Genomic DNA, 24,661 nt, shown 5'->3' with positions numbered 1-24,661 from the left:
CACTTACCTTCCCGGGGCTAGGAGAGAACACTAGCCTTCCTGGATGTGTCAGCCAGCCAGCTCCTTAACTCCCCCTCTTTACGTGTACTTGACTTTTTTTCTTGAGCAAATACAACAGCTTCCATTTTGGCTCTTTGGGAGAGGCTGGGGCAACTTGTCTTGGTCTAGGTAGGCACTTGGCATAATTGTGTTTCCTTTCTCCATCTCTTCTCCACAAGCTTCTCTCGGGGAGAGTGGATGTGTCTGGCAAGGTAGTGGGCAGGAAGGATGAGAGAATTCTCCTTGTAAACTCTCCTGAGTCGAACAGGGCCAGTCTTGGTGAGTCAGGCTTCTTGGGCAAGTACACTCCCTCCCTCTGAATTTTGATTCTTTGTCAACGAAATGGGATTATGAATCTTAGTGGACTTGATGCGCTCCACTAAGTTATTTCTTGCAGTGCTGGGGAGCAAACCCAGGGCCTTATGCGTGCTGGGCAAGCACTCTGACAATGAGCTTTGCTTGCAGCACCTAAGATGAGTTTTTCTACACGTTACCAAAGACAGCTTCTGCCTTCTACCCAGTCCTGGCTCAGTTAAGGAATGACTAGTACAGGGTGGTCCCCAGAGAGACCTCTGTTTTGCTTAGAGGACTTTGCTCCAAGCTAACAGCTAAGATGACTCAGTGGGTTGCATGGGATGATCTGTAGGTCATAGTTCCCTGCGCTGTGACTGCTATGTACTTGGAGGTGGGAGTCTAGTGTCCTGGTAGAAAAGAGCTTTGAGGTAACTCTTTCCTTCCTCCCACCCCATCAGGGCCTGTACTCTATTAGGGGACGGGATATATGTGAGTGAGTCTGGCTGAGAGGGGGATGAAGCCTGGGGGGGAAACAAGGCCAGCAGTGTTCTTCACAGGTCATAGGACATGAAGAATAGTTCAGTGTGTCTGGGCCCACCTCAGAGAACAGTATTCACATTTGGATCTGACTCTTGGAGTTCCTAGCTTCCCCTTTGATGTGCCTTTTGCTCTGGACTGAAGGTGGTTGTGGCCAGCTAGTTTGCCCAGAGGGAGTAGAGACAAGGTTAAGGTCAACCCAAGAGTTCCAGAGGAATTGTACTGTTTTTTGTTGTGCTGTTCTTCTTTCCCCTTTCCCTTCCTGCCCCTTTCCTGCCTTCCCCCTTCTTCCTTCCCTTTCCTTCCTTTCCCTTCCCTTCCCTTCCCTTCCCTTCCCTTCCCTTCCTTTCTTTCCCTTCCCTTCCCTCCCTCCCTCTTTCTCTTTCTCCTTTTGAGACTGGATCTCATATGGCCCAGGCTGGTCTTGACCTTGTGATTCTTCCCCCTCTACCTCCCAGGTGAGGGGAATTATGGGGAGACACTACTGTATCTGGTGCCACCTTAATAGTTTTTATGATTTCCTCACCTCTAGGTCTAGATTTGTGCTGATGACAATGATGCTGGTTTGGCGACACCTTCCATCCCCTCCTACCGGGGCGACCCTCTTTCTTTTGAGAAAAGCCAAGATCTAGTGTTACTGTTTGGGGGCAGCTGGAAGTAGACCCAACCTGTTGGGGAAGATAGTGCTTTGACCTTCCTGCCCAAACTACCAACCAGTTCCCCTTCCTCTTGCAGGTAAACCAGGTCCCTCAGCAGCCATGTCAGCCAAGGCAATTTCTGAGCAGACTGGCAAAGAACTCCTTTACAAGTACATCTGTACCACCTCAGCCATCCAGAACCGGTTCAAGTATGCCAGGGTTACTCCCGACACAGACTGGGCCCATCTGCTGCAGGACCATCCGTGGCTGCTCAGCCAGGTAAGCTCTGCTTGCACCCTGAGCCCGTCTTTCCAGCTCAGACTCTGAGGAGGAGAAAGCATTTGATTTGTTGGAGGTGTCCTAAGGAGTTCCATGATTGCAGATTTGCCTCTGTGTCTGCAGCTGGCTGAGCAGGGTCTTGAATTTGCTCTGGGCCCTTCATATGGAACCAGACAGACTGGTATCCAAATCATACCTCTCCATTTATGAACCGTGTGGCCTGGGGCAAACCATTTCACATCTCTTGAGTTAGGTTCCCCGTCTGTCAAATAGGGATAACACTTTATGAGCTATAAGGATTAGCAAGAACATCCAGGAAGCATTTAGTGTGCTGTCCAGCAGTTGGTAAGAACATCCAGGAAGCGTTTAGTGTGCTGTCCAGCAGTTGGTAAGAACATCCAGGAAGCGTTTAGTGTGCTGTCCAGCAGATGGTAAGAACATCTAGGAAGCGTTTAGTGTGCTGTCCAGCAGTTGGTAGAGGCTCAGTTTTAAAAAAAAAAATCAATTATGACTGGCATGGTGGTACCTTTAATTCCTACACTTGGGAGGCAGAGGCAGGAGGATCTCTGTCAGTTTGAGGCCAGCCTGGTCTACAAAGTGAGTTTAAGGACAGCCAGGAATACTACACAGAGAAACCCTGTCTTGAAAAAAACAAAAAACAAACAAAAGTATACTTCCCCAAAATGGAACATCTCAGGACATTTAAGAAGTGGGACCTTGAGGCTAGAGAGATGGCTCAGGGATAAAGATCGGGGACTCTTCGGGTAGAGGACTTGGGTTTGGCTCCAGCTTTCACTTGGCAGCTCACAACCGTCTGTAACTCTGTTTCCAGGTGACCTGATGTCCTCTCCTACATACATATAGGCAAAGCACACCTACACCTAAGAGTGAATAAATAAAGAAGTGGGCCCTTGGACTTTGTGAAAATTGCTGACGGCTGAGCATGGAGGAGGCCAGCCTGGAGTAGAAACCCTTAAGATCCCTTTCTAGCCTCTTCGGAGTGGCTCTGGGAAACCCTTAGGCTTCTCTGGCAGGCCTAGACAAGGCCTTATGATGTTTTGTATTTCCTTTCTGAGGCAGCTGGGATGGTAGTGGTTTTCCTGGTACTAGAGCTAGGGACTGATTTGCCTGGCCTGTTGTGGTTAGGGTTTAAACAAGGACAGGCTTTATCAGATTACCTCCAAAGGGCCCAAGACTTAGAATACAAGGATGGGTCCGTGTTTTAAACATGGTTGGATGATGCAGCTCATACCTCACGTGGAGAAAGCAAGAGACTGCTCATTCAGCAGATGTCTGCTGAGTGTCTACCCTGTGCCAAGCTTGTCCTTGCTGTCTCTTGGTGGTCAAAAGATTTGGCTGGGGTAGTCGAGGAAAGCTTCTGGGCAGGAAAGTGGCCCTGATGAATAAATGTGAACTAGATCTGGAAGCAGGGTGATCAAAGCCATACAACTTCACTCCCTCATTCCCTTTTCCTTCCCCAACCCCTTTCATTCCAGAGCTTGGTTGTCAAGCCAGACCAGCTGATCAAACGTCGAGGAAAGCTTGGCCTAGTTGGGGTCAACCTCTCTCTGGATGGAGTCAAATCCTGGCTAAAACCTCGACTGGGACACGAAGCCACCGTGAGTCTTGGTGTAGGGAGGTCAGGGTGGTAACAAACAACATGGTGACCTTCAGATCAACCAACCTATGGCTCATAACCTAACATAGCAACAGAGAAAAAGATGTGTACTGCCCTGGCTGCAGCCCAGTCTTGCTGGTCATTCCCAGCTCCCTCCCCAGAAGATCAATCCACTGATACCGTTTGATAAGATGCACTACAGTTGTAACCCTAGAGGAGTTAGGAAGCGAGAAGCTGTGACCACCAACATGGAGATAGGACTCGCACTTATTCTGAGAACTGCTTGCTCTCCGGGTGACATGGTTGCCAGGAGGGTGGACTGAACCATGATGGAAAGGGGAGCTGCATAATTGTTAGGCAAGAAAGACAAATAGGTTGGAGAGCCATGGATGGAGACAGTTATTAATGCCGAAGACTAAATTCAGTTCTTTCAGCTCCATGATTGCCCTCAACTCTGCGAATGAGCTAAGATGAATTACGGCTTAGGAAGGCTGAGCTATGCTCTGAGGTAGAACTGTTTCTTCTCTTTCTCACTCTCCAAGGGAGGTGCAGAAGAGATGGGGTGGGTCTGAAGCTTGGCCTAGCCTGGGAAGAATGTGTTTTTATCTGCTTGGCATAGAATTCTGCAGATACTGGTGCTTGTCTGGGGTAGGCATGGTTTGGAGATGAGCTGTTCTTTTCTATGGCTGCCCTGGGAGGTGACATTAGCCACTTTGCTTCATGTTGGGCTTCCTCAAAGCAGCTCCAACTGTTTGTTTCCTAGTCTCCAGTCCTTGTGGGTAAAGATGGATCTTTGAAGCTGTGAGTCCAGGGATGGAGATATCTGACCTTTGGGTTCCCGGGCCCCTGGGGAGAGGGTGGTAGGGCTGGGTACTGAGCAGTGTCCCCAGGGAGCACATCATGCTCTCCTCCTAGCAAACTGACGGGAGGGAGATGTCACGGACATTTGAGCTTGGCAGCAGTGTCAGACCTGGCTGGAACGGCTCATTACCTCTGATGGATCACTGTCTGGTCCCTGACTCAGCAATGACGCACACGGCAGGCGGGGGACAGGCGGGGGGCTCAGGATGAGGACTGTCTCGCCTTTGCTGCCGCCAGGGACCCACTCAAGCTGATTAGCTCTGCAGGCCTGTTGTCTTCAGCCTGGAAACACAAGAAGAAAAATTTCACCTAATCAACCTTTGGCTCTCCTCTCCCCTACCCCTCAGACCTAGACTCATGTCCTCCAGTTGAGTCACTATGTTTACCTCGGGGCAAAGTAGTGTGCCATCCCCATTGACTGATTGGGCCAGTGAGATTGATCAGTGGGCAAGGTGCTTGCCACTGATGACCAGTGTTTGGCCCTTGGCATTCACAAGATGGAGGGAGAGAACCATCTTGAGTCACCCTCAGTTCTTCACTCCTTGACATGGCATCATACATTCCTGTCCCCCTTCCTTACATAGGAAAAGGTTATTCATGGAAAGAGGGGGTCTCCTGAGAACTCCTTAAGTTCATCGGTGACCCCATTGCCCGTTGTTGTGGAGAAGTCACTTGCTGGATGTGGTGGCAGTGCTTGGGCCTTGCCTTCGTGAAGAATGTACCACACATCTAAGCGCATCTCCCTCAATTTCTCCTCAGGTCGGCAAGGCCAGAGGCTTCCTCAAGAACTTTCTGATCGAACCCTTCGTTCCCCACAGTCAGGTATGTGAGCCAGTGCCAAGCTGGATCTTCTTCCTCCTTCAGCTTCGTGATTGTCCTCCAAAAATGTTGAAAGGAGAGGTTAAGGTACCAAGGGAAGAAGCCAAGGGTACCAGGGTCTCCAAAGCTCTGGCAGAGGCCTGGAGGAAATTATGAGCAAGGAGTCCAGAGATAAAGGAAAGGCTTATTTTGCAGCAGAACAGCTAGAGCAGGTAACAGAGGGACCTCCTATTGTTGGGATGAGGACCTGAAGGCAGGACCCCTTCCCAAGATGGGACCACACTGATCCAGGTAAGGAGGTTCAGGCCTGTCTTTGCTTGTCACCTAGCAGAAGGTAGTGCACAGATCCCCTTGGGGTGAATACTTTGTGTTAGGGTTTAGAAATGAGACCACAGGGCTTGGGTTCCACTCCTGGGTGAGGCCTTCTGACCCCCTGCCAGTTGAGCGCCCTTACCAGCTTCCTGCTGTCTGTCCTTGCCAGGCCGAGGAGTTCTATGTGTGTATCTATGCTACCCGGGAAGGAGACTATGTCCTGTTCCACCATGAAGGCGGTGTGGATGTGGGCGACGTGGACGCCAAAGCCCAGAAGCTGCTTGTGGGTGTAGACGAGAAGCTGAATGCTGAGGACATTAAGAGACACCTGTTGGTCCACGCCCCTGAAGACAAGAAAGAGTTGAGTTCTGAGAGGGACAGTATGGGCACACCTGGGAACTAGAAGTCCAGTGTGACACAGGAGACCAAGGCACTGGGCTCTGGGTAGAGGAGAGAGAAAGTAGAGTGGGCCTCCGTGCTTGGGAGCGGCCGGCAGGCACAGCTTTGTCCTGAGGAAGGGAGCCACATGTGTGGGGAGGGTGCTGGCTTGCAATCAGTCTGCAGTATGCCAGCCCCATCCCTCACCTCCTTGTCCCTGTCTGTCTGGGGCCTCCTCTGGCTCAGGGCTTGACAGCTTCTTTCCGCCTCAGTGTTTGAAGAGTGACAGCCAGGGCGCGGGGTTGGCAGAGGACAGACGGGGCCAAAGGGTCAGGAGTGGAGAAGCGGGGCTAGGCTGTCAGTGACAGTGGTCCTGCTGGAGGCGAGGGGGAGGGAGCGGGAGCTGGGTGCCCAGTCCTGTACTGAGGGTTAACTGGCCTTCTTTCCCTCTCCCTTCTAGAATCCTGGCCAGCTTCATCTCTGGTCTATTCAATTTCTACGAGGATCTGTACTTCACCTACCTTGAGATCAACCCCCTTGGTAACAAGCTTTGTTTGCTGGGATGGGATGGGGGTGGGCCCCCATGCCTACACTAACTCTCGCCTTGGTGTTCAGAGAGCCTGAGCTCTGGTGCCAGAAGACAGTACAAAACCTTTATGGGTACCCAGGGTGTCCCCACAAGGAGTGGTCTCCAGTGTCACCTTCTGCTTCTGAGCACCTAGACTGTAATTTATTCATATCTTAACCAACTCCAGCTTCTTTCTTTGGCCTTAATTTGCTGTGCTCTCTGGGGAAGTCCTGGCTTTGGTCTGTCTGTTGTGTTGTCCCTGACTGTTGGTCAGGCTTCCCAGGCTCTGATCTGACCCTCCTGGTACCTGGAGGCCTCTCTCTCAGGTATTGGTCAATCATTTACTACCCTTAACACCAAGAAGAGCTGGCTGCAGGCTCTCACGCTGTGAAGGAGGCAGATGGCCTGGCAGATTCTGGCTAGGCCTCTCAGGGCAAAGTCCAAGAAGAGGGGAATTACCAAATTTCAGCTGAGAATGCCGGTCCTCTAATGGGCCAGATGGCTGTGTGCTAACTTAATTAGCTAAATGGCCTTGGGAGAAATATGGATGCCCTGTGAGGAATTGCAGATGAATGTGCTGGCCTGAGGCCAGAGCACTCTGGGGTGGGAACCTTGCAGCAAACACTGAGACTCCCTTAGCTAGACCACAGAAGCTGAGATGTACCATCTAGGGCTTGGTTCATGAGTGGGTGTGTGGTGTTGTGCCACTACTTGGGTTTGAACCCAAAACCTAGACCAACAGGGATTTTTGTTGTTGTTCTGGGTTTTGTTGTTGTTTTGAAGTAGGGTCAAGTTTAGTCCACACTAGCCATAAACTCACTCACTGTATAGCTGAGGATGGCCTTGAACTTCCGGTCTCCTGTGCTTCCATACCCACTTCAACAGTTACTAGTATTTATTTAAGTTAGTTTTAAGTGTTTAAAAATTTTGTATTTATGTCTATGTGACTATGTTTGCCGTGTGTGCCTGTGGTGGTCAGAAAAGTATGTCTGATGGCTGGCGTCACAAACAGTTGTGAGCTGTCCCATGTGGGTTCTGGGACTTGAACTCATGTCCTCTAGAAGAGCAGAAAGCTCTGTTAACTGGCGAGTCATAGCTCATCCCCTATTTAGTATTTTTATTTTTTATGTTTTGTTTGTTTATCCTCTGTGTGTGTGTGTGTGTGTGTGTGTGTGTACACGCGCATGTGCGTGTGTGCTTGTGTGTATATGTGTGTGTTACACATATCTGTGGAGCTAAGAGGGCAGCCTGTGAGAGTCCAGTCTCTGCTCCTACCATACAGGTCTTCAGTCTTGGAGGCAGGTACCTTCATGCATTGATGGGTCTCACCAGCCCCTTACTTATTATTTAATATATTATTTGGTAGAAGGGATCGAACGTATGGCCTCTCCCATGTGTTACTAACTCCAGAAAATGGGTGTTTTTGTTTGTTTGTTTGTTGTTTTTGTTTCTAATGTTAGGGCTATGGGTAAGCTAGTGCTTGAGTATTTAAAACAGGGAGAATAATACTTTATGAAGCTATCCAAAACTTGCTTTGGCAACTAGCAGGTCTCCTTTGACCTGTTATCAGAAGGTCAGTAAGCGGGGAATGTTCTGCGAGGATTTTCCGTGTGCTAGGGCCATATCGTGTGTGTGAGAGTGCACCTGGCGGAGTCTGCAGGGATGGTTGGGAGACTGATGGTTGCCTCACCTTAGAGTTGGTATCTGATACTATTTTGACTTTTATCCTAGTGGTGACCAAAGATGGTGTCTACATCCTTGACTTGGCAGCCAAGGTGGATGCCACGGCTGACTATATCTGCAAAGTCAAGTGGGGTGATATCGAGTTCCCTCCCCCCTTTGGGCGTGAGGCATACCCCGAGGTAAGGCAGGTTCAGGGAGGAGAAGGAGGGAGGGTGATGGGGCCTAGGGGACAGTGACTAATCTTAGACGATCACTTGGTCCCCTTCTTGGCTCTGTATTTGGCAGGAAAGGAAAGATGGAGAACCATTTAATTTTCTTAAAACCCCAGTGAGGTTGGGGGTCGGGGTGGAAATCAGCCAAGACTCTGAATCCTAGCCAGAAACCCTTTTAGACAGGACTCTCAGTCAGCCTCCCCGGGCTTCTGACTTGATTTGCTGCTTCTTGATCATTCCAAGTGGCTCTTCCCGGCCCTGATGGGAAGGTTCTTCTCTTGGCCGCTGGCTGAGAATTTTAATTGCGGCTTCCCACCCCATCCTCTGAGAGGTCCTCCCAGCAGGATCAGGCCTTGTGTGAGATCATCTGGCCAGGCTGGAGGAAGGACAAGGGCGGGGGAGAGGACAAGGATGTGGGGGAGCTAAGGGTAGGAGCTGCTGTGGAGAGTGTGAGGGAAGCAGTGGACCTAAGTGAGATCTGGGTTTGGACAGGACCGAGGACCTGATGTCAGGAAGTGGAACAAGAAATTTGTTTCCAGGATGTGAGTGGTTTTGTTGCTTTAAAGGTACTATATTATATTCCGTCCCAGGCCTGGGGCTTTGCACAGTCTTCAGCCCACTATAGTGATTGAATAACCTTTAAATATACCTTTAGATAGAGAACTGCGGTCTTGAGGTTTGGGACCTTGTGAACAGGGTGCTCAAAAGGCCACCTGTGGTTCTCTGGTCCCCAGGAAGCCTACATTGCAGACCTGGATGCCAAAAGTGGGGCAAGCTTGAAGCTGACCTTGCTGAACCCCAAGGGACGGATCTGGACCATGGTTGCTGGGGGTGGCGCCTCCGTCGTGTACAGGTGACAAGAAGGAGAGGTGCAGATGGTTGCCAGCCAGCTTCACCCACTCGGTTCCATAGACGGATTGTCTGGGGTCCCTACTTTCTCACCTGTCTGTGGTCCAGGAACATACTGGACAGATAAAAGCAGCAACATCTTTGAGGGCTTCAAATGGCTCTCGGGCCACCTGCCCTGGACATCTAGACGTCTTCTGTAATCTTATGTAGTTAAAATGAGTGATCTCATTGTATGGTTTTAGTTCTTGTAATTGATGTAATTGATAGAAATGTAACAAACACAGAAGTACACTAGGAAGTAAAAGCTGCTCACCCATTCCTCAGAAGGTCAGAGCACACCTCACTCTGCCCTCCTCCGGCATTTTAATATCTAGATAAACATTTGCACATTTTCAGTTTATAGAAATATTGCGATCATGTTTTAGGCCCTTTCAAACAACTGGCAGTTTTTTCTCTGAAACTACAGTAGATCTGTGATCTGCCCCAGCCCCCCTGTTGCCCCGGCTGCAGCAGCTTGCTCCCTGGGGACTCTTGCAACATACTAGTTCTTGTATCTTCTTCTATCTTTGGGCTGTGTCAGGCAGCTGTTCATTGTTAGTTTTACCCACGCTGTCTGTCCAGGACCTTGGTGCTCTGAGGCTGGCAAACTGCTCTGCCTGGGAGAGTCTCAGGGCACATCAGCCTTCAACAGAGGCTCGGGTGGGGGTTGAAGGTTATAGGTCTGCAAGGCCAGTTCTGCAGGCTGCCTTCCATGCTTGTGAGCACGATGGGTAACTCCGTACAGGTCTGATGCTCTTCTGCCCTGCACTGAGTTCTGTGTCTCTCTGGCAGTGATACCATCTGTGATCTTGGAGGTGTCAATGAACTGGCGAATTACGGGGAATACTCGGGTGCCCCCAGTGAACAACAGACCTATGACTATGCCAAGACCATCCTCTCACTTATGACTCGAGAGAAGCACCCAGAAGGTGAGGCACAGGCATGAGTGCATGGGATAGACACATACCTGGGGCGCACAGTGTGTGGAAGATCTATGCTAGAAGTCACAGAGGCCATGGTCCTTTGTAATGTAGGACTAGGCACCTAATTTCAGGATCTGTTTTTCTTTCGCAGTGCTAGTGGACACTGGCAACACCAGTCAGGGGCTCACACTGGGCAAGGAGAGCATGTGAAATTCACCTCATGTATGACTAGGGACCGGGAGGAGGAAAAGGCTGCAGCATGCTTTTGCTGTGATGAATGTAGACTCGGAGCTTAGTGATTCTTACAGTTTACCAGGCTTTGTGATGCCCAGCATCCCTTCCCCACATCCTCAGTGTTTAGGGCTATACATACCAGTTCCCCTTAAGAGAGAGAGAAAGAAAAAGTAAGATTCCTACCAACAGTATCAAGACACCAAGCTGGACTTACGAGTACCAGCTGGAAGATAGGGAGTGCAGGTTTGAGTGACTGCCACTGGGTAACGTGGGTAGTGGACACTTGAACAAACAGAGTGGGTATCTGGGGAGATCATCCTGCTTGCTCCCTGTTCCCCTTCCAGTAAGAGCATCTTTGCTCGGAGGAGGCAGAACATCCTCAGTTGAGTGTCTGGGGCCAGGCTCAAGTCCTGTATAAGTCTGACTTTGACTTTGTCTTTCACTCCCGATGCAGGCAAGATCCTCATCATCGGAGGCAGCATTGCGAACTTCACCAATGTGGCCGCCACCTTCAAGGTAACCAGCTGTGAGCAGTGGGAAAGTGGGCTTGGGGATAGCAGAGGTGGGCCTGAGGCAAGTGACCGTGTGTGCATTGTCTTAACCTGCTTAAGGGGCTTGCACCTAGGGCCAGTCTGTCTTTCTTTTTTTGGTGTTGGAGATTGAACCCTGTCCTAAGGTCCTTGTGAAGGAAGCAGAGACAGGAGATGTGGATCTGAAGCTGTGTGTCTCTGCAGTTAGCATTTGCTAAAACATAACTCTCCCGTCTGCAGCAGAGGGAGAGGTTGAAAGCTTGCTCTCTCATCTCAGAAATGATTCTCAGACATTGGACTGTCCTTATTCTCAGCACCGATTTGCTGCGGTGAGGACAGTTTCTCATGACCACATCCAGCCAGAGCCCTCTGAGTCTGTGCCTCTGTGCATGGCCATGAGGCAGGACCTTGGTAACATGCTTTTTTAAAAAAAAACAAAAAAAAACAAAAAAACAAAAAAAAACATGACTTTGGTCCACAAAGATGACAAAGCTACCATGTCTCAGATTTCACCTCTTTAGGCTAGCCTTTCTGAAGGCTGTTTATTATTCCATGTTGTGGTGCCCAGTGAGGCTTTAAAGAAATATGCCCCATGTGGTCATCCCATCTATGTCTTTAGGAAAATAGTGTCCACTTTGAAAGTCTGAGCTCTCAAGAAGTGAATAGCCATGGTTCATTAGGTCTGCCTACAACAAGATCTCCCTAATTGGGCCTGATTCTTTGAAGTGAGTTTACATCAGTAGCTTTAACTTGGGAGTGTCCTGCGGTACAGATAGCATCCTTAGTAGGCATTGAGCAGGAATTGTATAACATTTTGGTGATAGAAGTTAAACTTCAAGTCTATGATCAGCATACTGTTTGGAGAAGTACAGCCTCTCCTTTACCAGACTGGATACCATCATAAGAGCTGTTCCCTAAATCACTTTGGCGGTTTTCAACGTTAAGGAAGACCATATCTTCATAACTGAGAAGCCTTGTGTAGGGCCCTGACCTAGACTCCCCCGCTCTAATTGCTCTAAGAGGTATGTTGGTGCAATGACAGCAGCCAGAACAGAGAGAGACCTCAAGCACTGCTGTTGGCAGTGCAGTGTAGCAGAGTTGTGAGGGTGTGGTTCTTGGCTACTGTATGCACACATGTTGGGCCTGGAGTTGTGAGGTTTGCTTAGCTTGTCCATAGTCCTTGACCAGTAGGGCCTGTTGTGCTGTGTGAGAAGCAGTCCTTGTCGTGGGCAGCTGTACGTTTGTCTGCTGTGGTTCTACATTGATTTGCAGGTGCCTCCTCTTAGTCACGTGTCTCTGTTGTCCTTTTGGCTTTCTCTAGGGCATTGTGAGAGCAATTCGAGATTACCAAGGTCCCCTGAAGGAGCACGAGGTCACCATCTTTGTCCGAAGAGGTGGCCCCAACTATCAAGAGGGATTACGAGTGATGGGAGAAGTTGGTAAGATGGGGAACTTTTTCTCCACCTTTTTAAAGACTTTTTTTTTTTTTAACCTTATGTGTATGAGTGTCTCGCCTGCATGTTTGTCTGTGTACTGTGTGCAGTGCCTGGTGCTCACAGATAGCAAAAGATGGCATAGGATCCTCAGGAACTGCCCTTAAAGATGGTTGTTAGGCACCATGGGGATGCTGGGAATTGAGCCTGGGTTCTCTGCAAGAGCATCCAGGTGCTCTTAAATGGTGAGCGATCTCTCCAACATCCAGCATCCTCTCCCTTCTGTCTGGCGCATCCGAAAAAGGGTCTTTGGGCTCTACCATGTTCTACCGCCCCCTGGTGGAGTGCCTTTAAATTGAGTGATTGCCCTCTACATTTAATAAATCCAGAATGCCTGCTCTATGCCTAGTAGTGTGCTGGGTACTGGGGTTTTAGCTTGACTGTAATGTTAGGTCATGTTGACTCCCATGAAATGATTAAAGGGAACAGATGGCTAGAAAGGGTGACATTTTAGTGACGAGCTATAGCAGGGGAGAGCACTTAGGGATGCTTTCTGCAGAGGAAATGACATATTCCAAGGCTCTACAGGAGACCTGTCTAGAGGGTAGGGGAAAGAGAACCAGAAGGGAGGGCTGTAGGCTGGGGTCAGGAGGGAGGAGGTGGGGCTGTACAGGTTCTGGACAGGTATGGCTGTGACCCTGAGTTGGCACCTCATTCTGTATTTGAGCAGAGTAGCAGCATACATTGACTTGGGTGTGAGAGGGTGATTGGTATAACTGTGGGCCTTTCCGCTCACATCCTAGTTCCTGAACTACCAACTCTGAGACTTAATTACTAGCTCATAACTTAATTAACCCACTTATTCTATGCCATGGGTGCCACATGACAGGTTTCCTTTTTTCGGTTTCATGTGTCTATCTCCTTGGAGTTCAGGGCAAAGCTCTTCCATGCCTGACTCTATCCCAGGTTCTTCTCTTTCTCTCCTGGAACATCTGCCTTCTATTTCCTACCTAAACTAATAGGCCAATCAGCGTTTTATTGACAGGTGATGCTTCCATAGAGTACTCAAGAGATTCTCTCTACATTTCCCCCTTTTAGTACAATAAAAGACTCTTTCTCTTTCAATAATAAACTATATACAATAATAATAATTATGAAAACTATCAGGTAAGATTTATATTCATAATGCCCAGTCACTAGCTGTCCTGTCTTGGTGAGTTCAGAGTTCTGTACCTAAATCAGTTTCAATCATAACTTGCATTACCAACCTAAAAACATCTTCCTAGACCTTAAAACATTTTTCTAAATCCTAAACAACTTAAGCTTAGCTATGAGACTATAACTATCTAGTCTTAAGCCCCATCAGAGACCTGAGAAGGATAAATATTCCCTGAGTGTGCAGGGAGTGCAAGCAAGCAGCTTCCAAAACTATAGCCATGACGAAGAAAACTGATTGCCTGGACAGTCCTCCAAAATGTCTCTGTCATTGGAGCATCATCTTCAGCCTTCTGGCCCAGAATATCTAACAGACTTTTCTAGGAAACAGGAATTATGAAGGACTTGCCTACCTTGTTGCTGAACTGCTCGGCAGTTGACGTCCCTGCATCATGTTTATCCAGTTTGGACAGCTTACTATCAGCAGTTGGACTGTCAGGGGAACTTCTTACCCGGTGGCTGGCTTGCCACATATGAAGCAAACTCCATAAGGGGATTCCAGATGCTCATCATTCTCTTTGAAGGCGTATGAGGAGCAAACCTGTCTCATTGTCAAAAAACCCTTTTGTTAAGAAAACATCCTTGAATGCCATTTTCTGTAGGTCTCTGAGGTTTTTTGAAGACCATCTATCTAGCTATATCTGAATATCTGAATAGGGAAACATTGCTTATTTCTAGCTATTTACTATCTCTTCTATTTTGAAAACATCTTTGTAATTAACTAGACTAGTATCTAACATGACCATGAGTTTGATTGTCTGAATACTAACTTGCATTTTTTTTTAAAAATTAGGCTAAACAGTTTGCAGTAGCAGCTTTCAAGGAATAGAACTTAACACTACATGGGTTATACCTTAAACAAGAGTTAAAACATATATTCATAGTATGTTGTGGCAAACTATAATCCTAAATCTGTATCAACATATAGAATCTATGCCAATGTAAAAATATTTGTCTTGTTGATGTTCTTTGGTCTAAAAATAGACTCAATAATCTACTCTTTAGCCAGATGGTCCCACATGCCTTTATTCCCAGCACTTGGGAGGCAGAGCCAAGCAGATTTTTGTGAGTTCAAGGCCAGCCTGATTTTCAGAGAGTTCTAGGGATGCAAGAAGACATCCTGTTTCAAACAAACAAAAAGAAACACCACAAATAAAGACAAATTACCCTTAATTTATCCTTCCTATATAACCCCCATTTTCTTTTCATCCCTTCTCCCTATTACCCCCCCAACATTAGATAGAAAAGAAAGAAGAATAGAGAAAAGAAAAAGAAAGAAAAAGAAATCCCTGAATGTAACCTCTCATATCTTGCTTCCTCCCTGTCCAAGACCATAACAACTTGTAACTAACTGCCCCTTTAAATGACAACAGAAATCCATCATCCATTGAAAGGCTGAAAGCCATTTACCACACCTCTTGGGAATGGGGACGTCACTCTCTTAAAATTGCTTCCTGTAGTCGGGGGCATTGTTTTCCTTCTGAGGGGAGCGCCCTAAGCAAATTGGGATTTTGGTTAGTATTAAGGATGTAACATTTGCTGTCCAGTTTCTGCATGCTGAAAAAGTGCAGGGCTTAAGTGAGGTCCCGGCTGGAGCAGCCTATGATGCTGGATGACCTAGCTAGACATTTAGAAATTGTCCTGGATACAGATTTTAAGCATTGAGGCAGTCGGAAGTAGGATCAGGCAGGATGCAGGAATAAATAGTCTTAGCTTAGCTTCTCAGCATCCTTTTCAGCACCCCCAAGGGTGAATCTTGTCAGGGCCGTCCTAACTTCGTTGGTGTCTGCAAACATACAAGCCTTCACAAGTAGCATACGTCTCTGCAGTATCATATGTTCAGAATGTGCAGAATACATAGATCAGGCAAAGATGATTCGCTGCTCTCTGTTCAAGCAGTAAGGCATCTGTTTTTATGACTCAGTTTGGACTGTCTAACCAAATTAGAATATACATTTCTGTTTATGCCATTTGAAAGGATGGAATAAGTCCAGAGGATTTTGTAGCCAACAAGATTTGTTGGCTATGCAGAAGTTCTGTCTGGAGACATTCTCATGTCTCAGTCAGTCTCAGAGATGTTCCCAAGTACAGGGAGCAGCAACACAAGCTCCCTATTTTGTTGGTCTTCCTGATTTCTTTTATATCTGTATTCAGGATCTTTAGAGCCTCTCTCCCTGTCAAGTCTGATTTTAATCAACTTAGAAGGAATCCACAGTTTTCTTTTCCTATGGAAACAAATGCAAAATTTCTCTCTCAAAAGTAACACATATCCTTCCTTACATTCTGAGGTTAGAGTCCACTTTCGTTCATCAGTTTTCCCCATAATCCATTGTCTGTCGGTGGCTGTGTTATCTGTTTCATTGACATTTAAAATTTTGAAGTCAGTAAACATTGTTTAATTGATCTCTGAGAGGTCTCATATCCCCTTTCTGTTCTATGAACATTTTCTTTAAAGTCCTGTTAGATCTCTCCATATTTGCTTGATTGGCTTGATTGTAAGATATATCTGTAACAAGCTTTATGCTATAATATCTAAAAATTTGTTGTATTCTAATGGATACATATGTTGACCCATTATCAGCTTCAATCTATAAAGGCATTTCCAAGATAGCCACGATCTCTATATGTAGTATTATGCCAGGAAGCATTTGTGAACCCCAAAAAACCTCTAAGGAGCTGATTCCAATGCAATCACACTAGGGTCTCTATTCAGGCACCACTGTCTCTGACACAGCCGAACGGGAAGGACAGCCCTAGCCCAGTTTCAGGCAGGCATTTATAGAGTCAAGAAGGGGATATTTAGCCTGGCACATATCTGATTTGCAGGCCATTATGGCCTTTAACATAGTTAATTGGCTGGTGCTGGGAGCCCAATCATAAACTTAACTTCTGCTTTCCTGATTGGTAGTTGTTAGAAAGTGAAGTATTAGGGGCAGGTCTGTAACCTGGAGGTGCAGATTTGTTGGAAAATCACCAGGAAACTGGTGCTAGGTACCAGCCTGTTAGTTAATTCAAGTTCAACCTTAGGTCAGGTTCTCTAAGATGGAGTCTGAACCCAAAATATCTGGTCTCTCAGTACAATCTCAGAATCAGCTTTTTCAGAATTTAAGGCAGAAACCCATTGGAATTCTAAACACATGCCAGTAGTATGGTGTATCAACATTTGTGCGTATATTAATTCTCCAAACTCTACAAAATGAAACATATAATCTGTTGTATGACCTTGCTCTAAGGTAGCATTGAACATAATTTATACTCTTAGTTCAATATACTGCGTCTCTACGGGTTGCCATTCTAATTGCTTAAGACTGTTAAGGATTTTTCTCATTGAGAACTGTTTTGCTGTTATTGTAGATTCCAGATTGGATTCTTCTGAAGGTTCTTAGTTTGTGTGTTTGTTTGTTTTTTCAAGACACTTTCTCTGTGTAGCCCTGGCTGTCTTGGAAATCACTCTGTAGACTAGGCTGGCCTTGAACTCACGGAGATCCACCTGCCTCTGCCTCCTGAGTGTTGGGATTAAAGGCATGCGCCACCACTGCCCGGCTCCTTCTGGAAGTCTTTATTCTGACTTAAAGAATCCTCTAGCCTCTGCTCTGTGGCCTCCAGCAAGTTTTTGTCCTCTCCTTCCTAAGTCTGTTTCATTGCTTATATAAAATTTTAATCATTACTGGAAAAACATTATTTGTATGCTGATAAGTGAAACAAGATTATATGGGATCCAGGAGCATTGTGTTGTGGTGTTTTTCTTCTCCATTTTTAACATAGAAAATATTTTCCTTTTAATTTCTAACTCTCTTCTTAAGGATTTAATTTACTTATTTTTAAACTAAATATTTTTTCCTATGATTTTTTTTCCACACTCAGTTTTTTTTTTTTCCTGTCTTTTATTGATTTCAAATTTAATACTTTACAAATTCAAAAGTTTGGGGCTTTTCGATCCCACCTCAGTCCTTGGGAGAATGGTTAATTTTGTCCCTTTGTGTGTCTGCAGTCTCCTCAGGCCAACACCCGCGTGTGACAGTTTATTATGTCCCCTCAGCTTGGTCTAGCAGCAGTTTTGGGCTGGAGCCTCAGTTTGCCCTTCTGTGAGAGCCAAGCCTCCTACCCGAGGGAGGGTAAGGGCTGGGAACTGAGCTTATCTGCCCCAGCTCTGGGAAGTTTTTTGACTGGAAGGCAGGCCTGTGGCTCCAGTTCCCCCATCCTGTCCACAGGTCCCCACCTCTTTCCCTTCTTGCCCTTTTTTAAAGGGATTTAGCCTCCCGTTTGGTGTCCAGCTCTGGGAAGTGCTTGTTTTCTGCCTCTCCAGCCATTTCACAGCTTTCTTGCCTGACTTTCTGAGCTTTCTCAGGCCCTATGCTAACATGCCCCATCTTGGACACCATTTATAACTGTGGGCTTTCCTCCCATGCCCCAGTTCCCAAAATTTTGACCCTGAGACTTAATTATGTATGTATAAATGCCTGGGCCATAAGGTTGGGCTTGCTCCTCGACTAGCTTATAGCTTAATTAATCTGTTTATTCTATTTTATTAGCACCACATCCGCATAACTGGTTACCTCTTCTCAGTTTCATGCGTGTGTCTCCTCAGAATCTCTTCCCAAGCCTGACTCTATCCCAGAGTTACCCTTTCTCTCTGCTGGAACTCCCACCTCCTATTTCCTGCCTAAACTAATAGGCCCATCAGCTTTTTATTGACAGGTAATGCTTTCTTATAGTACACAAGAGATTCTCTCTACAGATTGACTTCTGATAACGTGAAAGTGGAATGGTGGCCACCTAGGAGACAGTGAAAGCATTTTAGAAAAGCAGTTCTCTTCACATGAGGTTCCAGAAAGTGACAAAAGAAGCTATTCTTGACATCTCCAAAAACAAACAAACAAAACAAAACAAAAAGCCGCACGCCTTTAATCCCAGCACTTGGGAGGCAGAGACAGGCGGATTTCTGAGTTCGAGAGTTCGAGGCCATCCTGGTCTACCGAGTGAGTTCCAGGACAGCCAGGGCTACACAGAGAAACCCTCTCTCGAAAATCAAAAACAAAACAAAAAAAAAAGACATCTCGTTGGAAATGGCAAGACCGTCCCATCCTCCCATTTTCCTACATTGTATCCAAGGCAAACACCCCACCCCCACCTGAAGTGGTACCAAATGCTAGTTTCCATCGACTAAAGTGAAGAACATGCCAGGCATGGCTGTGCACTCCTTTAGTCCAGCACTTGGGAGATAGAGGCAGGCGGATCTCTAAGTTGAGGCCAGCCTGATCTACATAGCGAGTTTCAGTCCAGCAGAGCCACACATTGAAACGTATCTCAAAAACCAGTGCAGGAGATGCAGGAGGCAGGGTGGTGTGGAGGGAGTGTCCCTAAGGCCAGGGAGGGTGTACCTTAGCAGGATGCATTTGTGTTGTGCTCAGTGATGGGGGAGCAGCTAGGTGAAGGTGCTGGCTCTGTGCAGAAGGAAAAGCAAGGGCCGTGCCCCAGGGGAGCCAGCTAAGGGTATTTAGAAGCAGCCCAGACCACCAAGGCAGGTGAGGTGCTGGGCACAGGTGACAAGTGGGAGGGTGGCAGGCTGGGATCCAGGCGATCAGAGGTGCTTACAGGCTTCTGGCACCAGATTGCCATTGGCACTGCTGCTTCCTCTCCTGTCAACCGGTGATCTTCCGAAAGACTGGTTTGATGGCGAAACTTTTGGCAAGCGATCTGCTTTAGATGATCAATCCTGGCCTCACAGGACCAAGCATTGGGCAAGACTGTCAAGGAGCCTCGGGTCCTGCGGACTGGGCATTTTCTCCAGATTGTGAATCAAGGGCCATTTTCTTTTCCTGCAGGGAAGACCACTGGAATCCCCATCCATGTCTTTGGCACAGAAACTCACATGACAGCCATTGTGGGCATGGCCCTGGGCCACCGGCCCATTCCCAACCAGCCACCCACAGCAGCTCACACTGCCAACTTCCTCCTTAATGCCAGCGGGAGCACATCGGTAGGTGCCAGCTTTCTTCCCACCTTAAAGGAAGGACCCATCTTGCCTCCATCCCCCACTGTCCTACCCAGGACGTAGTGTTCCTCTTCTGGCATTTAGGGAGATAAGAGAATATTAGGAAAGTTGGTATATAGTTGTGCTTCAGTCAAGGTAGAGTAATGGAAAGACTAAAGATTTTAAAAATCAAGCCCTAGTTCAAATCCTGACTGTTCTTGCAGAGAGTGGGACTTTAACTGGTGCCATATCTACTTAGAGCCTCAGTTTGCTCATTTGTAGCATTGGAAAAAATCAGTTCCCATATTGGCATCATTACAATAATGCTTCTGGAATGCAGTTTATGAAGAACACTATTCAGCCAAATGGAGTGCCTCCTGTGCTGGGGCAGGAGGGTTGCTGTGGGTTCCATGCTAGCCTGAGTTCTACATAGTGAGACTCTTGCCTTAAAACAGTGCTGTATATTCGTCTTGCTACTTCACTTCTTTGGGGCCTTTAAGTGGCTCCTGTCCTCAGCCGTTACCTATGAGCCTTAACTCTCTTTTCTCTGCATTACTCAGACGCCAGCACCCAGCAGGACAGCGTCTTTTTCCGAGTCCAGAGCTGATGAAGTGGCACCTGCAAAGAAAGCCAAGCCAGCCATGCCCCAAGGTAACTCCCAGAGGTTTAGCACAGTGCACAAGAAGGCCTGTGGTGTCTCCTTGTCTCTCCCTGCCTCTCCCTGTCTGGGGTCTGCCTGGAGGAGGCAGCAGGGAACCAGTCTGAGCATGCCTAGGGAGTGGGCCTCAGCAGGAGTGGGAGTGGATCTCTTCAGGATGGGCGACTTGAATCTTCCCTGTGGGGTTTCTGGAGCTGGTGATCCACACTGCCTGGATCACCTCCCTCCCTTCTATCTTCTACCCCTCCCGCTGGGGAGCTGTGGACTGACCTGGGAGGCTGTAGAGGAGATAGGAGTTCAGCAGAAGCAAGAAGAAAAAGTTTTCCCAGACTCCTAAATGGAAGACAGGTTCTAGGAGTGGAGACGAGGCTAGCTCTTAGAACCTGTCTTTCCCCACTTGCTGGGGGCTCTTAATACACTTCTCTTTCTGTGCCTTATCTACTAGCCCTTGCACGTCACCAGCTCATCTCCATCCTAGTGACCAGTTGACCTGCCAGCAGATGCATGGCACTTGGCTTCCCTGGCTGATGGGGCCTTGTAGCCTCTGTCGTATAGTCAGCTGCACTAAGGCTCAGGATCAGAAGTCACTGCCCTGTAGTTGCCAGGGTGTCAGCTTTGTCCACAGTGGAGAATAGTGGGCCCAGCGCTGTGCTAGTTCAGTCACTGTACTATACTGCATGGGGACAGAGGGGTCAGCATTAAGAGGACATGACTCAGCTAGCCCGAAGGCCAGGGTGGAAGTGTCACCCAGAGGGCCTAGAAGGGACTTGAGTGTTCAGTGCACTTACCTAGTGTTCCTCTCCCTGCCCGCTCCCTGGTTATTTGTCTTGCCTGCTTCCGTTCTGCCCACTGGTGCTTTTGCCTCTTTCTTTGGCTTTACTTCTGCTGCCCACCATGACACAATGATAGCACTGGAAGGCTTGTCTGTGGAATTGTACCTTGTTGTCCCCCCTCCCACCAAAGCTTCCCACCAGCAGTTCACTCAGATGCCTTGGTCATTTTCTTTAACAGATTCAGTCCCAAGTCCAAGATCCCTGCAAGGTAGGATGCCCCCACTATGCCCCAATTCTGCGTGTGGCTTTGTTAGTGGGTCCCAATTTCTCTGTGCTTCCTTTCTTCCTTCCCTGGTGGGTTGCAGTGTTGTGTAGTACATTTCCTGTCCCCACCTTGGTGTGGCCTGGCCCCCTGAGTCCTAGTCTTTGCTCTTTGTCCCTTCCCTCTCTTGCTTAGTATTTACCTGCCCCAGCACAGCAGTCTCTTCACTGTGTGGCTGTCTCTGGCTCCTTACCTTGGTGGGAGGTGGAGACATAGAAGGAGCAAGAGCCAGCCCACAGCTCTGGAGACTCTGTATTCCAAGAGGGATGGTCCTGGGGAAGAGGGTGACATCAGCTGAAAGGGGAGTGGCAGAGAGCAGTTGATGGCTCGGCTCTGACCTCTGCTGCTGTAGGGAAGGGACCACAGCTCCACCCCGATTCTCATCTGCATCTCATCGTTGCTTTGCTTTCCTGCCGCAACTTCAGCACCGCCAGCTGCATCCCACAGCTCCTGATCCCAGACCAGTGTAGGTTTCTCCCAGGTTTGGTAGAAGAAGCAGAGAAAGATGGAAAGAGGGAAACTAGGAAGGTCAGGTAGTGTCTGTCTCTAAAACAAGTCTTTTTCAGGACCTGAAGGGATGTGGGCTTTGGTGTTGGAGGTCACAGTTTACAGTGGACATTTTCAGTGCATGTACACTCACGCACACACATCTGACCATTGACCAAGCAGGTAGATTACTCAGTTACCTGTATCCGGACTTTCTTGTGACTTTTATTTTCAAACTCAGAGCCTCCTTGCATGCTGAGCAAACACTACACCACTGAGCTCCTCCTAGCCTCTCTGTGTAACCTTCAGTCACAGTTGTGAGGTCAAGAGAGTCTTCCTTGATGACTTTGATCCCTAGGGAGGGTAGGATATCTAAACAAACACAGTGGCCCTCTAACTATCAACTTTTTTTTTTAAGGCTTATTTTTAGTTATGTGTACTTGTGTGTGTCTTAGCTGGGGTGGCGTGGCGGTTGATGGATGTGAGCGCAGGTGCCTTGGGAGAGCAGAAGAGGGTGTTGGATCCTTTGGAGCTGGAGTTACAGGTAGTTGTAACTGTATCTTTAGTAAGCCACCTGACATGGCTGCTAGGAAGGGAAGTCAGGTCCCCTGCAAGAGCCCAGCCAGCTCTTAACTACTTAGCCATCTCTCCAGCCACTCTACTAGCTCTTAACCCTTTCATTGTCTGCCTCCAATGAGATCCACTGTTTCCTAGAAGTCAAGGCCATTACAGAGCAGGGACAGACTCAGTCTCCAGGGAGCCCTTCTCCCCTAGGGGAAGTGGGCTGTGGCAGGCACCTTTATTTGTTCACTTAGCTGAAGAAGAGAGGGGACAGGAAGGAGACCAGGTCATGAAGAGTGATCTCCACTCTTAGTAGGACCATTAAGGTTGAAAGGAGGAAGTATAAGGGAAGGAGTTACCTCTTGTCTGTGCCAGTGACCCTCTTGGCTTTGCTTTCTCTGTGCTTAAGGAGGTAAGCCCTTGAACTCTGACTTTAAAGCAAGAGGTGTGGGTGGACTTTGTCCTTATCTCTGAAGATGGGTTTATTTGTAGCATGGCACTTGGGCTCAGTGTGGGCTCCCCTGGGAGTGTCAGAGCCTCACTACTTTGTGGCCTTCTTTATCACACACCTTTGTTTTTCTTAAGTCATGTAATCCTGGCTCTCCAAGATGACCCAGGTCCACAGTCAATGTGGATATCTGCTTCAATTTCCTGGGGCTAGAAAGTATGAGACTGGATTATGTGGCGGCTCTTATTCTAAGGTTCCATGTCTTATAGGAACCCTGGGAGGACAGTAAATCTAGGTATTCACGAATGAAGAGCCTTCTGACTCAAGAGGCTTACTGCTGGCCTGCACAGGGATATTTATTCAGACCTTGATCTTGGTTAGCCAAGCATGCAGTAGTACAGTAGGCTGATATTAGAAGCCTCTGGGTGAATTGCATTGCTCTCTCCAGAGGAGCACAGAATGTTCCCAATGGCTGGTTTCCTCCCCTAGGACATTCAGGGAGTCAAAGGGGACAGTAATCAAGGGCCCTTCCTTTTCCTTCTGGCCAATAGCTGCATTCCTGTAGCCTCTTTGTATCATCATAGCCTTCTTCCTGTTTTGGAGACCATGGCCTACCTCTGTCTCCTGGGTTCTGGGGTTAAAAATGTGAGCCACCATGCCCAGCCCACTCACTTCATTAAAGTCTTTCCGGTCATTAGAAAGCCTGTCTCAAGAGTATTGTTCTAAGCTGCCAAGAGCCACTTGGGAGATAAGGAGGATGGGAGAATGGGGTTAGGGACGAGAATGAGGGCACTGTGGCCCTGTGCTGGCTTGTGTCAGAGCCCGTCCATAACCTCAGTGGAGATAAGGCTGGGCTTGCCTCAGCCCTGGCTGCCTCAAGCCTCTGCGCAGAACCGCTCCCGACCTAGAATTTGTGTGCATTCAAATACTGACTGTTGCTGGTTTCATGTCTAGATTTACAGGCTGATTAACACTGTTGGGACTATAAAGTCCTCAGGTAGCAAAATAGGGAGAGGTAAACTTTTTTCTAATGCCTTTAAAAATATTTTATTAAAGGTAGAGGTGGTGGTAGGGGCCTTTAATCCCAGCATTTGGGAAGCAGGAGCAGGCAGATCTCCGAGTTCAAGGCCAGCCTAGTCTACAGAGTGAATTTAGGACAGTTAGAGCTGCACAAGAAAATCCTGTCTTGAAAAAAACCAAACATATATTAATAATAATTTTTTTGTAATTGAGCCAGGCATAACTCATAACTCTAATTCCAGCAGTCAAAAGGCTGAGACAGACAGATTGTCACAGGTTAAGGTGTAGTGAGTTCCAGGCAATCTGGGTTACATAAAAACTGAAAGTAAAGAAAGAAGAGCTGATGATGTGTTATCTGCCTACAGTACCAGCAGTTAGGAAGGAGAGGCAAGGTCAGGAGTCTGAGGTGAGGTTGTCCTAAGCTACACAATGAATTCAAGGCCAGCCCCAGTTACGTGAGATCCTGCTTAAAAACCAGCAGCTGGAGCTCGAGATAAGGCTCAGAGGTTAACAGCACTTGCAGGCCTTGCAGAGGACATGGGTTGGTTCCCAGCACTGATATGGTGATGGCTCACATCTGCTTGTAACTATTTCTAGAGGATCTGATTCCATTCTATGGTCTCCACAGGCATTGCACACACTTATATGTAGTCAAAACACCTATACACACATTAAAAATTAATAAAACATTAAAAATTGTTGAGTGTGGTGACGTATGCCTTTATTTCCAGCACTTGGGAAGCAGAGGCAGGCAGATATCTGTGACTTTGCCTGGTCTGTACAGCATGACGCTTGTCAGCCAGAGCTACATAGTGAGGCTCTGTCTCAAAAAGACAAACAAGAGACCGGAGAGATGGCTCAGCGTAAGAGCACTGGCTGGTTTGCTGGAGAACCTGAGTTTAACTCCCAGAACCCACATGGCTGCTCACAGCTAGCTGTTAACTCCAGCTTCAGGGGA

General features: G+C 47.7%; 1 protein-coding gene across 2 annotated transcripts in view; it reads left to right on the top strand.

Moving 5' to 3' along the window:
- Acly (ATP citrate lyase) overlaps positions 1-24,661 on the top strand; it is a 47,670-nt gene that overhangs the window by 2,700 nt on the left and 20,309 nt on the right. The window contains exons 2-14 of one of the 2 annotated variants that reach the window (XM_028780372.1): positions 1,606-1,787; positions 3,284-3,406; positions 5,026-5,088; positions 5,567-5,757; positions 6,236-6,315; positions 8,075-8,205; positions 8,973-9,091; positions 9,919-10,055; positions 10,738-10,799; positions 12,135-12,252; positions 19,287-19,441; positions 19,996-20,086; positions 21,105-21,134. In XM_028780372.1, coding sequence (XP_028636205.1) covers positions 1,629-1,787; positions 3,284-3,406; positions 5,026-5,088; positions 5,567-5,757; positions 6,236-6,315; positions 8,075-8,205; positions 8,973-9,091; positions 9,919-10,055; positions 10,738-10,799; positions 12,135-12,252; positions 19,287-19,441; positions 19,996-20,086; positions 21,105-21,134 — 1,459 coding nt within the window. In that variant the 5' untranslated portion in view covers positions 1,606-1,628. The remainder of the gene's footprint in view (positions 1-1,605; positions 1,788-3,283; positions 3,407-5,025; positions 5,089-5,566; positions 5,758-6,235; positions 6,316-8,074; positions 8,206-8,972; positions 9,092-9,918; positions 10,056-10,737; positions 10,800-12,134; positions 12,253-19,286; positions 19,442-19,995; positions 20,087-21,104; positions 21,135-24,661) is intronic. The other variant, XM_028780373.1, reaches the window with a different exon arrangement.

This window comes from Grammomys surdaster, unplaced genomic scaffold, assembly GCF_004785775.1.
Source record: "Grammomys surdaster isolate TR1022 unplaced genomic scaffold, NIH_TR_1.0 371, whole genome shotgun sequence".
Taxonomy (NCBI): domain Eukaryota; kingdom Metazoa; phylum Chordata; class Mammalia; order Rodentia; family Muridae; genus Grammomys; species Grammomys surdaster.
Note: the sequence above shows the minus strand (reverse complement) of the source record. Positions and strands in the feature narration are given on the sequence as shown.